The sequence below is a fragment of the Acipenser ruthenus genome, chromosome 7 (genome assembly GCF_902713425.1).
Source record: "Acipenser ruthenus chromosome 7, fAciRut3.2 maternal haplotype, whole genome shotgun sequence".
Taxonomy (NCBI): Eukaryota; Metazoa; Chordata; class Actinopteri; order Acipenseriformes; family Acipenseridae; genus Acipenser; species Acipenser ruthenus.
In genome coordinates this window covers 2251786-2266760 of record NC_081195.1, presented here as the reverse complement: position 1 = coordinate 2266760, position 14975 = coordinate 2251786, and the positions used below count along the sequence as shown (strand labels likewise).

General features: G+C 38.3%; 1 protein-coding gene across 10 annotated transcripts in view; it reads left to right on the top strand.

Moving 5' to 3' along the window:
* The window catches only part of LOC117414749 (gamma-adducin), a 71920-nt gene extending 60176 nt beyond the window's left edge, over positions 1–11744 (top strand). For 9 of the 10 annotated variants that reach the window (XM_034024533.3, XM_059026118.1, XM_059026117.1 and 6 more), the window contains 10 exons: positions 1156–1305; positions 1569–1712; positions 1894–1992; positions 3550–3723; positions 4574–4834; positions 6074–6193; positions 6540–6626; positions 7243–7366; positions 8077–8172; positions 9003–11744. In XM_034024533.3, the coding sequence (XP_033880424.3) occupies positions 1156–1305; positions 1569–1712; positions 1894–1992; positions 3550–3723; positions 4574–4834; positions 6074–6193; positions 6540–6626; positions 7243–7366; positions 8077–8172; positions 9003–9286 (1539 nt within the window). In that variant the 3' untranslated portion in view covers positions 9287–11744. The remainder of the gene's footprint in view (positions 1–1155; positions 1306–1568; positions 1713–1893; positions 1993–3549; positions 3724–4573; positions 4835–6073; positions 6194–6539; positions 6627–7242; positions 7367–8076; positions 8173–9002) is intronic. The other variant, XM_034024536.3, reaches the window with a different exon arrangement.
* Positions 11745–14975: the final 3231 nt, after the last annotated feature.

Here is a 14975-nt window from a genome sequence, read left to right as displayed (position 1 = left end):
GCTGTACATTGTTTTTTCTTAACGCAAACGTGCAACACGTTAGATCAATTTGTGTGGAAGCCTTGAGTCTCCAGCACTGGATATAATATGATTTAGAGATGGGACAATTCTACATTAAAAGCATGGGGGAATTGTCATGGATTTTATTCAGACCCCTCCCAAAAAGCTGCTAGGGTTGCTGTTTACTTTTCTTCCTCAGAACACATGTAGCTTGCCAGCAGTGTTTGTTGTAACCTGCCATTACAAACCCTGTGTGAGGAAATGACTTTATGGGAGCGTTTTGGATTGAGTTAATCAGTAATTAATGCCAGCTGTGTTTACAGAGTAACTGCCATCAAAACATGTCAGCTTTTTCCATGTTTCAAAAGTCCTGTAAAGCTGTGACCATATTAAACAAGCGACTTTAAAGGTGGAGAGTACTTATTTAGAGGAAACTGTAAAGAGGATGTGTAACCTAAAATAAATCTTAATAGGTACTGTAGGCTGATCTCCGAAGTTTAGATTTTCCTTGTGTTTTTGTTTTTTTGTTGATAATGTTAGTGCTCCATAAGTTAGTGTCAGCGTGTATCTCTTAACCTCTTGGGAATACTGGGAGTAATCATATTGTTAAATAAAAATCATTTGTGTTGATCATCCTTGTAGTCTAAATGAAAAACTGACAGTGTTTTTTGAGATGTTGTATTGTTGTTATTAATGTTTTTTGGGGGTATTTTAAGAGTAGAGAATAATTATTTGGCTAAAGGTTTCCACACACCGGACGTGATGCGATTGGTCCTATGATAAAATGGTACTTTCACTGCAACACTTCCTTTCACACAAGTGGTGACCGGCGCTAGCGATGTCATAGGCGACTTTCCTCTGATTGTATCATCAGCTGGAAAAAATCACACGGATGATAGTCCTGTTATACAGCGAATACAAATGTAGAATACATACTAGCTTTTCAGAATACTTATTTCAGTAAAGGTAAACTGTATCATTATATAGTACAGTACATTACTATAAACTCTTAGACACAAAGTTGAAATAGTAAGGTTCATTAAATGCATAAAGATAAACCTGAATCAGTTGACATTCAAAACATATGAAATGAAATCACACATTATACAATAAAACATTTCGTACATGCAGCAACTCTCCCTTTTCTCTCCCCAGGTGAAGGTGAACATTATTGGGGATGTTGTGGATCAGGGTTGTACAAACCTGAGCATTGACCATGCTGGGTTCAGCCCCCACTCTGCTATCTACTCGATGCGCCCGGACTCCAGATGCATCGTACATCTCCACACACCTGCAGCTGCAGCAGTAAGTACTGCCAACCACTGCTTTTAATACAGCTCTTTCATTAATGCTGAAGTATCAGGCAAGAGAAAGAATTAAAACAATAGCTTACTGACATGCAAGCAATATATAAGACTGAAACACATTTTCTTTGTGTTTTTATTTCTGTGCAGTAACTGGGGAAATGGTGCCGGGTTGTCATATGAAGTGACTTGCAGAATGTATTGAACAGCCTTTCGTACAGTAAAATGATGTGGCCAATGCTGTGCTTTTTCACTTCCATGTAGGTTTCATCTATGAAGTGTGGCATCCTCCCCATCTCCCAAGAGGCACTCATTCTTGGTGATATTGCCTACTTCAATTACCAAGGATGCCTTGATGAATCGGAAGAGAAAGTTGAGCTCCAAAAAGCTCTGGGTCCATCTTGCAAGGTACCAGTAATTAAATTGTATTGTATTGTATTGTAAGGATAGATTTTTTTTACCTAAATAAACCGTTCTATATTATTGATGAGCTTTGATATTTTATGAAAACCATAATATTGATTTATGTTACATTAGTACAGTAGTGTGTTTTCACAGTCTCTGAACTATTCCTCCCTTCTGTTCCCAGGTGCTGGTACTGAGAAACCATGGTGTGGTCGCTCTTGGGGAAACGATAGAGGAGGCCTTTCATTACATTTACACTGCCCAGTTAGCCTGTGAAATCCAGGTAAGATTACTTGTTTTAACCAAATATACATCATTTTAAAATTGTGTGTCCTGGAAAATACACACAAACAAAAAAAAAAACATTAAAACGGTCTAATATACATATGACCTTGAGGTATATGGTTAAGGATTACAATGATACTCAGAAGTAACATAGAGTAAACTAAATTAAACCAATGTCTTAAGTCAGTAATATTTCATGTTAAGTGGTTTAATTTGCTTACAGACAGGTTTAAATGAAAACTCTATTGTGGTTGCATTGTTACACCTTGATGATTGTTAGCGGCTTGTAGATTCACAGTTTGCACCTTGTTACTAAACTGTAGCAGTGTGTTCAAGATTGACATAAGAGCAGATCAGCTGATGGGTACATAACAAAATCACAGCACCACCTTTTTGTTTGGTAACAAGCTGGTAATGCCACCCAGCAGACCAAGGCAATGCTAAGCCTAAATGCAGCATTTTTTTATGTTGTGTTTTTTTTTTTTTTTTTTTTTTTCTTGACATGCAAGGTTGCAGAGTTTCCTTTTTTATTTATTTTGATATTGTTTTTAAACCTATCCTCACAACTTTTGTGATGTAGTGGCAGTTCTAATCTGTTTTAATATCAAGTTTTAAAACCGACAATTTTGTCCAGTCACAAACCGTACAAATAACAATGAGCTCTTTTTTTTCCATTATTAAAAGCTGTGGAAGCTGTGTCCTGAGGCTTGTACTTGAAATGTGTTCTCCCCGGTACAGGCCTAGAGATCTGCTACGAATCTGTTCAAGCCTTTTAAATCCAAACACTTAAGGTGTAGAATAACATTCCTAGGCGGTGCGGGCCGAAACGCTTTGTACCCATGCTTTATTTATGCATCAGAGCTGGTTCTGTGTCGGGTACTTTTCTCATCAGTTTGATGTTAGATGTTTAGGAAGGTGGGCTTGTCTACAGTGCTGCACATTTGTAACCACGAATCTAGGCTTGAGTCAGCTCCAGAAAGCACTTTTTAAACGACTCTAATTTCCTTCACAGTCTTGTTATTTCATAAAAAAAGGTCAGCGCTGTGAACCATATTTATCTTTTTTGTTGTTGTTGTTGTAATGACACTATGTGTACACAGTATGAAATATTAATGTGCTGGATTAGACTTGTCCAACCCTGACTGTTTTATCTTACACCTACTGGCAAGAACACATCTGGTAAGCAAGTGGCTTAAATTGCAGCTGAAGTTTTATCAATCCCTGCAAACAGCATTATTGTACCTAGTCGGAGCAAGAATCCTTTACGGTCACAGCCCATCAGAAACGGAAGACGCATTTTTCTCGCATTCAAAAAAAGTGTGACTCATCAAATACTTGTCCTGGCGGCTACGGTTTGTGTTACTTGTTTAAAAGCTCGTTTTGGCTTTTAAACCGGTTTGTTCTGTAATGTTTTGTTGGCATGAGGTTTGGGTTTGGGCAAGACTTCTATTTAAAAATAATAATAAAAAGAAAAACATCCCCTTGGATGCAACCCCTCTAACAATTGTGGATAAACCAACATGCCACGTTACCATGATTTTTTTTTTTTTTTAAGGTAAATGCATTGTCGTGTTCCGGGGGAGTGGAAAACCTGATTGTCTTGGACTTGGAGAAGTACAAGGCTGTCACTCAGGGAGTGGCGGTGGGGGGGGTCAGCATGGGCACCCAGCAGAAATGGAAAGTGGGAGAACTGGAGTTTGAGTCACTCATGAGGATGCTGGATAACCTGGTGAGTGTGACATGGAAAACAAAAAAAAAAAAAAAAGCGGCTTTGCAGAAAAAAAATGTTTGGCTTTTTAAAAATGATTTAAGAATGATTTTACATCATACAAGAACTTTCAGGGTTATCAAATTACTATACAGCAGGCTCTGCCAAATCGTTCAGCCAACACGTTGTTTTTCTTGTGCTTTCTGTAAGCGCCTGTCTGGAATATCCTACGTATTTGGAACTCTCATCCTGTCTTCCAGACTACAGAGCTTTGTTCTGAGAATGTCTGGTGGATGATTTTATATTGTTCTGTAGACACTGCTATCTGTTATTATCCAAAAAAATGGTTTAGTTGAATTTTTACTTTGCAATTGAGAGTGTGAGCTATTGGGGTCTATCTAATTAATCTAATCTGCAGTCAGTTGTTTAAATCAATCAAATGTGACCCTTCCTGGCATTAAACATATTTTTTACAGACATAAATACAATAAAAAGACTAATGACCTTAGATGTTTGATTTTCATAACCTTGGTAGACAAAGAGCAACTAGTATTTAGATCAATTAAAGAGACCCCAGTGTGTGTTAGATAGCTGATGAAAATAACTGGCTCTGTCAGATATGTATGTGTTCTGTATATATTCTCAGTTATCTCCTGACAAGCCGCCAAGTGTAAAAGAAAAATGAATACATCTTGATTGTCTTATCCTGCTTTCTTGGGAAACCCTTTCAATCAAATATGAAAAGAAGGTCTTGATGAAATATTAATGGATCTATTCATTGCGGAGCCCTCAACATTTTTCTACACGCAAGAGAATTGCAAGCAAGCCACATGACTGAAGTGAAGGCGCTTTTCTGTTGTGTATCATCCAGGGCTACAGGACGGGCTATGCCTACAGACACCCCATCATTAGAGAGAAGCCCAGGCACAAGAGCGACGTAGAGATCCCTGCCACCTCCACTGGCTTCCTGTTCGATGAGGACAGCGCAGCGCCACGCTCCGCTCTCAACTTCCTGGCACAGAAACAGCAGCGTGAAAAAACACGCTGGCTCAACTCTCCCAATACCTACATGAAGGTGAACGTGGCAGAGGAGCCCCACAACAGGGAGAGCAGTCCCAGGAATAAGATAACGGTGAGTGGGACTTGAATGTAGCATCATCACTGGAGCTTTCCACTGCTGCTTCTGCTCTCAGCTTTAACTCCAGCACTAAAATAAATTATATGTGTGTATGTCTGTTCTGTACTTCACACACACACACACACACACACACACACACACACAGGGGCTCACAGTGCTATCAAGTTTTTATTACCAAATGAGATAGGTGGAACCACTCCAGTTCATAACCTCAATCATTTTCTTTTAATGGGCACTTGAAACAACCAATGATAGCAGGCATCTCCTATTAAGCTGTCCATTCAGAGAAGAGAGATGCAGTTACAGGAAGTGGTGTTGTGAAGCTCGCTGTGGATGAGAGGAGTTTTAAAAAAATAATAATAAAATCATTTACGTAAGCATTATACTTAAAATAATATTATTTCCCCCTCCATTGTAAATACCATTGTGCCGTCAAGCTAACATGTTCAACAACACTAATAAAGTGACAAAGTGTTTTGGTTTTTGAATCCCCAGGGTGGGAATATGGTGGTAGGCGTAAGAACCTAATGATAAAGGTTTTGTGAACCCCTGTGTGGGGTGGGGTGGGGGGGCAGGTTTATGGTGCTGGCTGGGTCAAAAAAGGAAGGAAGGAAAGTCCTACCTTATGAGGAAACAGGCCAAGTCCTTGTAGTGTTTAAACAGATGTTAAACAGTCATTATTGTTTTTTAAAACAAACTAAAAGTGCCCAAATATTTTGTTTGTTGTTGACTTTCACCCTGTGTGGAGGTTTGTTTGACGAGTTAGGAACAGTAAATAAAAATATAGTGAGAGCCAATGCAAAGTCCTCATAAACACTCCAAACAAACGTGTGTGTGTGTGTGTGTGTGTGTGTGTTTGTGTGTGTGTTTGTAATTATTCAAATGTACCTCTGAATCTGGACTTGAAAGGCCACAGAAATAAATCTGTTGTCTGAGACTGCCACCTGGAGGATAGAAATAAAATTACAAACACAGAAGTTAACACATTTTTTGTACCCCAGAAAATACGAGAGCCAGTTGTATTGTAAAAAAATAAATAAAATAAAAGGCATTCCAGTTCCTAATTTTATATGGCTGTTTAGATTGTACAGTTGTGTATGTGTTTTAGCTACTAAAGGTCTTAAAAATAAATAAATAAATAAAAACAATCCCAAATCCTAAATTGCCTAGAACTGCAATAACAAAAGCATTGTGGCCCCAAACTACATGTTTATAATGTTGTTCACTTCATAGTGGATGAAGGCAGATGACTGCACTAAATCCAGCAGCGGCACTCCCATCAAAATTGAAGATCCCAATCAATTTGTTCCTTTAAACACAAACCCCATCGAAGTGCTGGCAAAGAGAAACAAGGTGAGAACATCACCATTTTATAGCTGAAGTATTTTTTATTTCATTCATTTTGGAACTCCTGTGCTAGTAATGTCGTAACAGCTTTGATTTTTGCTCAATCCAGCTTAAACTGATTAATAGGGCTCCCAGAAGGCTTCCAAAAACCCCAGCATTCATTTGCTGTGATAATCGCCAAGTGGTGATTTTATGGAAGTTGCATTTTCTATACACAAGTATTAATGGGCTGCAGTTTATGCTGACAGGGTTTCCAGTAAAGTAGTTAAGTGTTACACCGTATGCATTATAAATATGGGAAATGTACAAACTTTTGATGTCGGAACCTGTTTTTTTTTTTTTTTTAAATCAGATAAGAGAGCAGAATCGATTTGACCTCATGACAGCCGGACCACAATCTCAGCTCTTATCCGGCATAGTGGTGGATAAGCCCTCTACAGTAAGTATCTCTTAATCCCGCTTGAGATGGATGTATGTATGTATGTATGTGTATTTATTTATTTTGTTTATTTATAATATTCAGTAAGCATCCTGTGTGTGTGTGTGTGTGCATGTTATATAGACTGGAATAGGGCACACTAATGTTTACAGTAATAAATACTCTTTTTGAGAAGTTTAAGTGCGTTCTCTGAATATCTGTCAGAATGTGCATTACAGTTCTCTACCACTGTATGTCACACAGTCTCACTGGGAATAGTAGTAATATAAGCTTCATGGGACCCAGAGGTGAAGTAATGCATGGCCAGGCATATGCAGCAGAAGCTGCCCTGAGGGATATAGGTGATAACTGAGTTAAAATATCAGCTGCCTCTAGTGCTGAATGATTTCAGCATTAGTGTACACTTAAAACTTCAGAAACTAAGTTAAGTAGGCACACATTTCAGCTAGTTTTAAAATGCACACCTGTCTGTATTAACTTTATAAAGCGCCTGATTTTTGGCCTTTTATCAACATTTCTTAAATCCAAGGTGCATTTTGTGGAGGTACAGAATAGCTCTGTGGATGCTGAATCTTTGCCATTGTTAAACACTGCTTGTTTGTTTTCCACTCCCCAGCCGTATGTGGTATCGGATGAGGAGCAGACTGGCCCCCTCCCTCCAAACCCTTTCACGGAGCTGAGCGAGAGAGAGATGGAGGAGTATAAGAAGGCAGTGATGCTGCGACAGCAGGGATACCAGGGTAAGAACACAGAGCTGTGACTGCCACAGGATATTGGGAGCTGCTACTCCCTTGTATCTCCAATTGGAAAACATTGATGAAATGGAACTACTGCAAGCACATTAAACTTTATTTTCTTATTTTCATATTGCACAATGAAATACATTGCATTCAAAGGCATGTCAACAAGGTCACTACATGGCAAATAGCCAGTTCAGGGGATACATGCAGCCTTTAACAGAGTGAAGATTTAAACACCATGTTTCCAAAAGGGGACTGACTGAACTTGATAACACTGCAGTTTTTTAGGCTTGCCCTGCTGTCAAGTGTTCATTTTGTATCTAAACCCCTCCTTGCTCCCTCAGCAAAGTCCTCACAAAAAATGGTTGGGGTGAACAACATTTGTGTCATGATGCATCCACACCACATTGATACTAAATACAGCTTCACAGTGGCAAACACAGAAGATGGTTGTCACTTTGTTGCTCCTTTCTTAACACAATAAAGCAGAACAGTCACTTGCTAACATTTTATAATAATAATAATAATAATAATAATAATATTAATAATAATAATAATAATAATAATAATAAAGCTAGTTACTTGTGGTTGCTATGTTTATCCCCGTGCATATGCTAATACTGCTGATACAAGCTAATAATATGACTGACTATACTAAACAGCTGCATGGCTTCTAACAGATGTTTGAAAACAAAACTCTCCCCTTGCAGATACTGAACAGGATTTCACATCTGATGACGGTTCCACACTTTCACAGTCTCTGTCACAAACTCAGTCTCCTCTAATAACTCCAGCTCCAGAAGCAGGTATACCCTTTCCCAGCTCATGTTTAGAGATCTCAGAGGTTTCTTTTTTCTTTTTTTGTATGAGGTTTATAAATATGTGTCTGTGCCCTGGAGGTTTTCAAAAGCTGCCAAGCACAGTTAAAATGTGACAGTGCAGCTGATCAATGTCCTGTAGTGGGCAATGTTCTGTAAATAAGAAATAGATTTATCAGTGATAAAAAAAGAAGGTGGATATTACTGATAAAACAGTGTGTAAACTAATAACAAGGTTAATGGTATTTGTTATTTTATAATAAATGTGTTAATCGCTGTTTTCTGCTCGAACAGGTTTGTTTAAAGTCAAGCCCTGTTTGGATGTACACTTGGTTCTGTAGCTCAGCCCAGGTTCTGTTTAGTTGCTTGCGTTGGTCATCATGTTCCAGTCTGTCTAGATGCAAGGGAGCAGCTTGGATTTGGATTCATTCACCTGCTCAGTACCAGCACTGCTCTGACTCAAGCAAGCTCAAGAAACCTCAGCAAAACAAACCCTGCTGATGCTAACCATTGCTACTAAACCGTTCACTTTCTCAGTGCAGCAATGCCACTAGCCTTTCGCATATGAAGGACTGGGTTCAAATACAGCTCAGTCCACTCCATAGCACAGCTAGGCAGAACTGAAAAAATATACAGGTATATAGAAATAAAACACCTTAAATATTAGCGTACAGTAACTAGAACATTGTATTTCTGTCATGTGAGGGGTGGGGTTACATTTTTGGGGGTTTGTTGGATCTGTCTTAAAAGAATAAAAACATATGATTGTGAATTGGAAATGGTCTCACTAACTCTGCATGGCTCTTTTGTTTCCCTAGAAAACCACACAGACTCCAACCTGACCCCCCAGGGCACCCCAGCTGTGATCGTGAATGGGAAAGACGACCTTCATGACGTGGAGGAGGACCTGACAAAGCGAGTGAGCCAGCTGACCACCAGCACTGTGGGGAGTGTGGAAATCACCATCAAACCAGCGGAGAAGATCGAGGAGACCCTGTCTCCCGAGAGCTCTCCCTCCAAATCACCCTCCAAGAAGAAGAAGAAATTCCGCACGCCTTCCTTCCTCAAGAAGAACAAGAAGAAGGAGAAAGCTGAAGCTTAGGGGGAGGGAGCATCATTTCTTTTTTTTTTTTTTTTTTTTTAATGAAAATTAAAATTATATGTTAAAAAAAAAAAAAAAATGACACTGCACATTTGAAAACAAACAAATGTGAAAAAAAAAATTGGTCACCTCAAGTTCACAGGTTTATGCATCTCTCTCTTTCGTGGGGGGTGGGAGACGGGTTGGGCGGTGATTTCACATGAAAGTTCAAACTGCATTTGTAACGTGAGCGGGAAGCTAAAATAAATCCTGGCTACCAGGCTTGCAGGCGGTTCTACAGTCTTCCCTCCTTGATAGCCAGGTGAAAGGGCAGAGGAAATCATTTTTTGCTATCTGAATTGTTACATTTTGGTGGGTAAATGCAAAATAAAAGGGGCAGGCATCAAATGCTGCATTTCATTCACTGTATGCAATTCATTAACTGCATGCTGCCCATCATTTTGTTATATATAGAATAATGCTTTTTTTGCTTCTGTTCAGATGATACGGTCACTTTCAGTATTTTCAGCCAACTAGGTTCTGGAACCATTGTTCATTTTGTTAGGAATTCACACCATACAGAATCTATGTGACTGCCACACAGCAAGCTAACAGTTTCTTGCACCTTCTTGGGTTTTAGAAACCAGTTGAAGATGAATGGGGTCTGCAGAGGTGGCCCTGTAACTGCACAGCCATACTCTAACTTCAAGACAAACTATTAATTCTGCACTGACTCAAAAAACACTCACCTTGAAAGACCTGTGTGGTGTTTTATTTGGAATGTTAAAGCACTCGTTCGTTCTATTAGTTAAGTTTTTTTGTTTCTTGCCAAAAGAAAAAAAAAAATCACGTTTTAGTGAATCATAATCTCAAGGTTTAATCATTTTTATTTTTAGATTTTAAATTGCATTTAGAAAAGAAAATAGAAGATTAATCTCACTGAATCAGGACTTTTTATTACACTTAAACCTGGTTAACATCAAACTCTTTTAAATTGGTTTTCTATCTATTTCTATACTGTTGCGTTAAACAAATGACCAGCATGTATTGCAAGAATCTAAAGTTATAGAACTGATCTAGTGATGCCTGCTTTGTGAAATAGTATAGTTATGATACAGGCATTGTAGCTCAGATTACTAAAAAACATATATATAGGAGTTATAGAAAAACTGGATTTTGTGTTTATAGATTTATTATTTTTTTTAACTTTTTACTGCACTTTTTTGTGGTATTTAACAACTCCTTAAACGCTGGTGTTCCCTAATGTACCCAAAATGAAGGAATGAGAAATAAATGGAAAAGTTGTGGTTGGGTGATGAGAGGGATAGACCAGATGTGGTAAATGTGGCATAACATTTTTGAAAGTCAATGCTGTCAGGCTATGGTTTGTGTCAATAAATAATTGCAGCAACTATGTGACCAGTTCCAATGAAAATCAGCCTACATGGAAAGACTACCAGAACGGCATCCTGTGTTTTTATATATTATCTGAACAGCAGGTGTTTAAAGAGCTGTAATCCAACACAACAACCACCACCAAGCATGTTTCAACGGCAGTTTCTCACAGTGACGGCACTGTTAAAGGATACAAGACTGCCAACCTGGTGAATTCATCATCTGGTTATCTGACGCTTTTTTCCCCCTCTATATATTCACTTACGATTTGTAGGTGTACAATTTAGCTGTGTTTGTTTTACTGCTTGGTTTTTGTTTTTTTTTCACATTGGACAGTCTAGAGTTTTCATTTTAGAGCAGTTTTTTGTTTCTCCAAACTGAAACTGAAAAAAATATATATATATGGAAAAAATCTACATTGAGCAAACATATTTTGGCTTGGCTGTTGTAAGCCATGAGCAAATGTATACTAATATCCCAGCTAGCAATGTGAATGAGTTGCTATGGCAGACGGGGAGTGGGCACATTAAAGCTTTGTATGTTGCAAAGAGGGAGGCCAGGTTTGGATAGATGAAAGCTGGAGGAGGTGAGAGAGAGCTTTACAAGACAGAATCCTGCATTAACTAATACTGGGGGAAAAAATACCCTATGATAACAACGTGCTTAATCTCAACTGTTTATTTGCCACTGTTTTTATGTGTTAAACCACATTTTTTCCCCTTGTTTGTATTAAAAGATATTTTTGAAATAGTTTTCTGAGCACTATGCTTTAATAACGGTTTTTAAAGCGCGTACATTATTTCTGAATGGCTGCATTGCTTACCTCCCTTTTGTTTGTTTTTTTGCACCTTGTTTTAATAATGTCTCTTATTCATTTGTTTTAAACTTAGCTTTGGCTGCTTGAGTATGAGCCGAGTCAATCTGTGACCTGTGGAAACTATATTAATGCTTATCTAATTGAGTTGCTTTTAGATGTATTGCTAATCTGTGTACATTCACAAATAAACAGTATTTTAAGGAATGATTGCCATGTTAATCTGTGAAATTGGGGATGTGGTCTTGTATTAAAGGAGAACTCAACTAATTGGTACTTTTATGAATGTATTATTCAATTGCTTTTTCATGCTTTGATTGTAGTACGCCAGGCACATTTTTAGTGTGTGTGTGAACATTATATTTGAGAACTCACCAGAAATTGAGTGACATGACCAGGGAGATGAAATACATATGAAATGGTTAGGGGTGGGACATGTTAGTCCACATGCAGGATCACATGATACAAGTTACTATTGTTGCACCAGAATAGTAGAAAATATGCAATCCAGATTATATTCTACCGAACAAAATCCAGGTTTCATGGGACACAAACACATTTTTGTATTATTATCTTTAACTGCACACTATCTAATATCTGGAATTGGAACAAGACTACCCAAACTACACAGCCTAGGTCAGGGGTCATTCCACTCCAGAATCTATTGGTTATCATTACGTGGTTTAACTGTTACAGAAGTGTGGGGTATGGCTGGAAGAAGCATTTGGTCTACGATGGACTCTGCAGTGCATCCCTGGTCTAGTCAAATGCAGAATTCAATGACCTCAATATCAGATGGTATCTTAGTTGCAATAGGCCCTAACCAAACTGATTTTGCAGGTGTCCCATGTAGAAAAAAATAGAAGTACTATTACAACAAGATAAATGAAGAGGTAGGGTGCATTTGTTTCTGTTCTGATATCAGAGTCTGTTTTATTGCATTGGATTAAATGATTTGTTGGGCTCTGTGTATGCAGAGGCAGTGACATCACTGAAGGAGTGCCATTGTGCCTTAACTCTGTAACTCCCAGGATGCACTCACTCAGCAGAACACACTGGTGACACTTCCAACCCATTGCAGAACCTTGTAACAACCAGAATCAGAAAGACAGGAGAGCCACAAGCGAGTATCACCACTAGACTAAATAAAATATGCAAGAGGCACATCAGGACACATATATGCTACTTACCCTCGGGTAACACGTGGGATGTAAAAAGAGCTTTTCATTTGCCTTTATTGAATACAAAACACAATTTGTTGAGTTCTTTGTTTTTCAACCTGTCCTGTATTTGTATCAATAAAGAAATCCTTAATAACCTGACGGTGGAGTGTTGACAACATCCTTTAACTTATCAATGTTCAACCAACGCCTATTGCTTTCTTATATATATATACAGCTCTGGAAAAAATTAAGAGACCACTGCAAAATTATCAGTTTCTCTGGTTTTACTATTTATAGGTATGTGTTTGGGTAAAATTAACATTTTTGTTTTATTCTATAAACTACTGACAACATTTCTTCCAAATTCCAAATAAAAATATTGTCATTTAGAGCATTTATTTGCAGAAAATGACAGCTGGTCAAAATAACAAAAAAGATGCAGTGTTGTCAGACCTCGAATAATGCAAAGAAAATAAGTTCATATTCATTTTTAAACAACACAATACTAATGTTTTAACTTAGGAAGAGTTCAGAAATCAATATTTGCTGGAATAACCCTGATTTTCAAGCACAGCTTTCATGCGTCTTGGCATGCTCTCCACCAGTCTTTCACATTGATGTTGGGTGACTTTATGCCACTCCTGGCGCAAAAATTCAAGCAGCTTGGCTTTGTTTGATCGCTTGTGATCGCTTTGTTTCCACGTCGGAGGTATGGCTTTTTGGCCGAAAGTCTTCCATGAAGGCCACTTCTGACCAGACTTCTCCAGACAGTAGATGGGTATACCAGGGTCTGTTTTCTGCTAATTCTGAGCTGATGGCACTGCTGGACATCTTCCGATTGCGAAGGGAAGTAAGCATGATGTGTCTTTCATCTGCTGCAGTAAGTTTCCTTGGCCGACCACTGCGTCTACGGTCCTCAACGTTGCCCGTTTCTTTGTGCTTCTTCAAAAGAGCTTGGACAGCACATCTGGAAAACCCTGTCTGCCTTGAAATTTCTGCATGGGAGAGACCTTGCTGATGCAGTAGAACTACATTGTGTCTTGTTGCTGTGCTCAGTCTTGCCATGGTGTATGACTTTTGACAGTAAACTGTCTTCTGCAACCTCACCTTGTTAGCTGAGTTTGGCTGTTCCTCACCCAGTTTTATTCCTCCTACACAGCTGTTTCTGTTTCAGTTAATGATTGTGTTTCAACCTAAACATTGAATTGATGATCATTAGCACCTGTTTGGTATAATTGTTTAATCATACACCTGACTATATGCCTACAAAATCCCTGACTTTGTGCAAGTGTACCTAGAAGAATTGATGCTGTTTTGAAGGCAAAGGGTGGTCACACCAAATATGGATTTGATTTAGATTTTTCTTCTGTTCACTCACTTTGCATTTAGTTAATTCATAAATATAATCTATTAACATGTCTATTTTTGAAAGCATTCTTACTTTACAGCATGTTTTCACACCTGCCTGAAACTTTTGCACAGTACTGTATATATATATTCGTAAATCCTTTAAACACGCATTTAAATATTTGGGAGCTGCATACACTGTCAACAAATATAATACAAATTGTGGCACTTTGTATAGCAGCTTTCTTGCTTTAGAAAATGTCATTCATTAAGCACAAATGTGTTTGGTCCTTTTATATTTTCAATTCCATGTTTAAAAAATAAGTAAATAAACAAATGTAAGCAATTTGGCTTATTGGAGCTATTTATTATCAAGTTTTTAGAGTTTGCAGTAAACGACTACTGTACAAACAGTAATGCAGGGCTTTGTGGCATTTTATTTCTATATCCCATTTGGGAGGCATTAGTGTAAAGCCAGTAAAACAACTATTGGTTGCATACTGTGTAGTGTGCTAGTGTGGGCACCAGGTGGAGATATGTGACACTGCATGTCTGCTACTGTAGACAATTGCTGTTAAAACACAGGTCAGGGACTGTAAATGTTGAAAACTTTTATGGCAGCTGCCTGATCCTACAATTGTTAATTCGATATATAGATAGTCTGACAGGTGTTTTTTTTGGGGTTCCAACATCCAGCCTATTCAAATAACCTCTTCAAAAATACCAGCCTGTAAAAGACCTTGAAAAGTCCTTCAAAAGTGCAATGCATGTTTGTCACTCTACTGATGAAAATGAATACAGTGCATGGCATTATTGGAACAATATGATTTGAACATATTTTGTGATGAGAGGTTTTGAACTGAAAGCTACTGCCTCATATACTTCTGGATCCATGAGACCGGGTTGTTGGATCTGGTTCCCATAGTGATTATTTCCTTAGTGGGATCTGCTTACCATGCAAATGGTTGGCCAGCCAACAGTAGTAAACAGA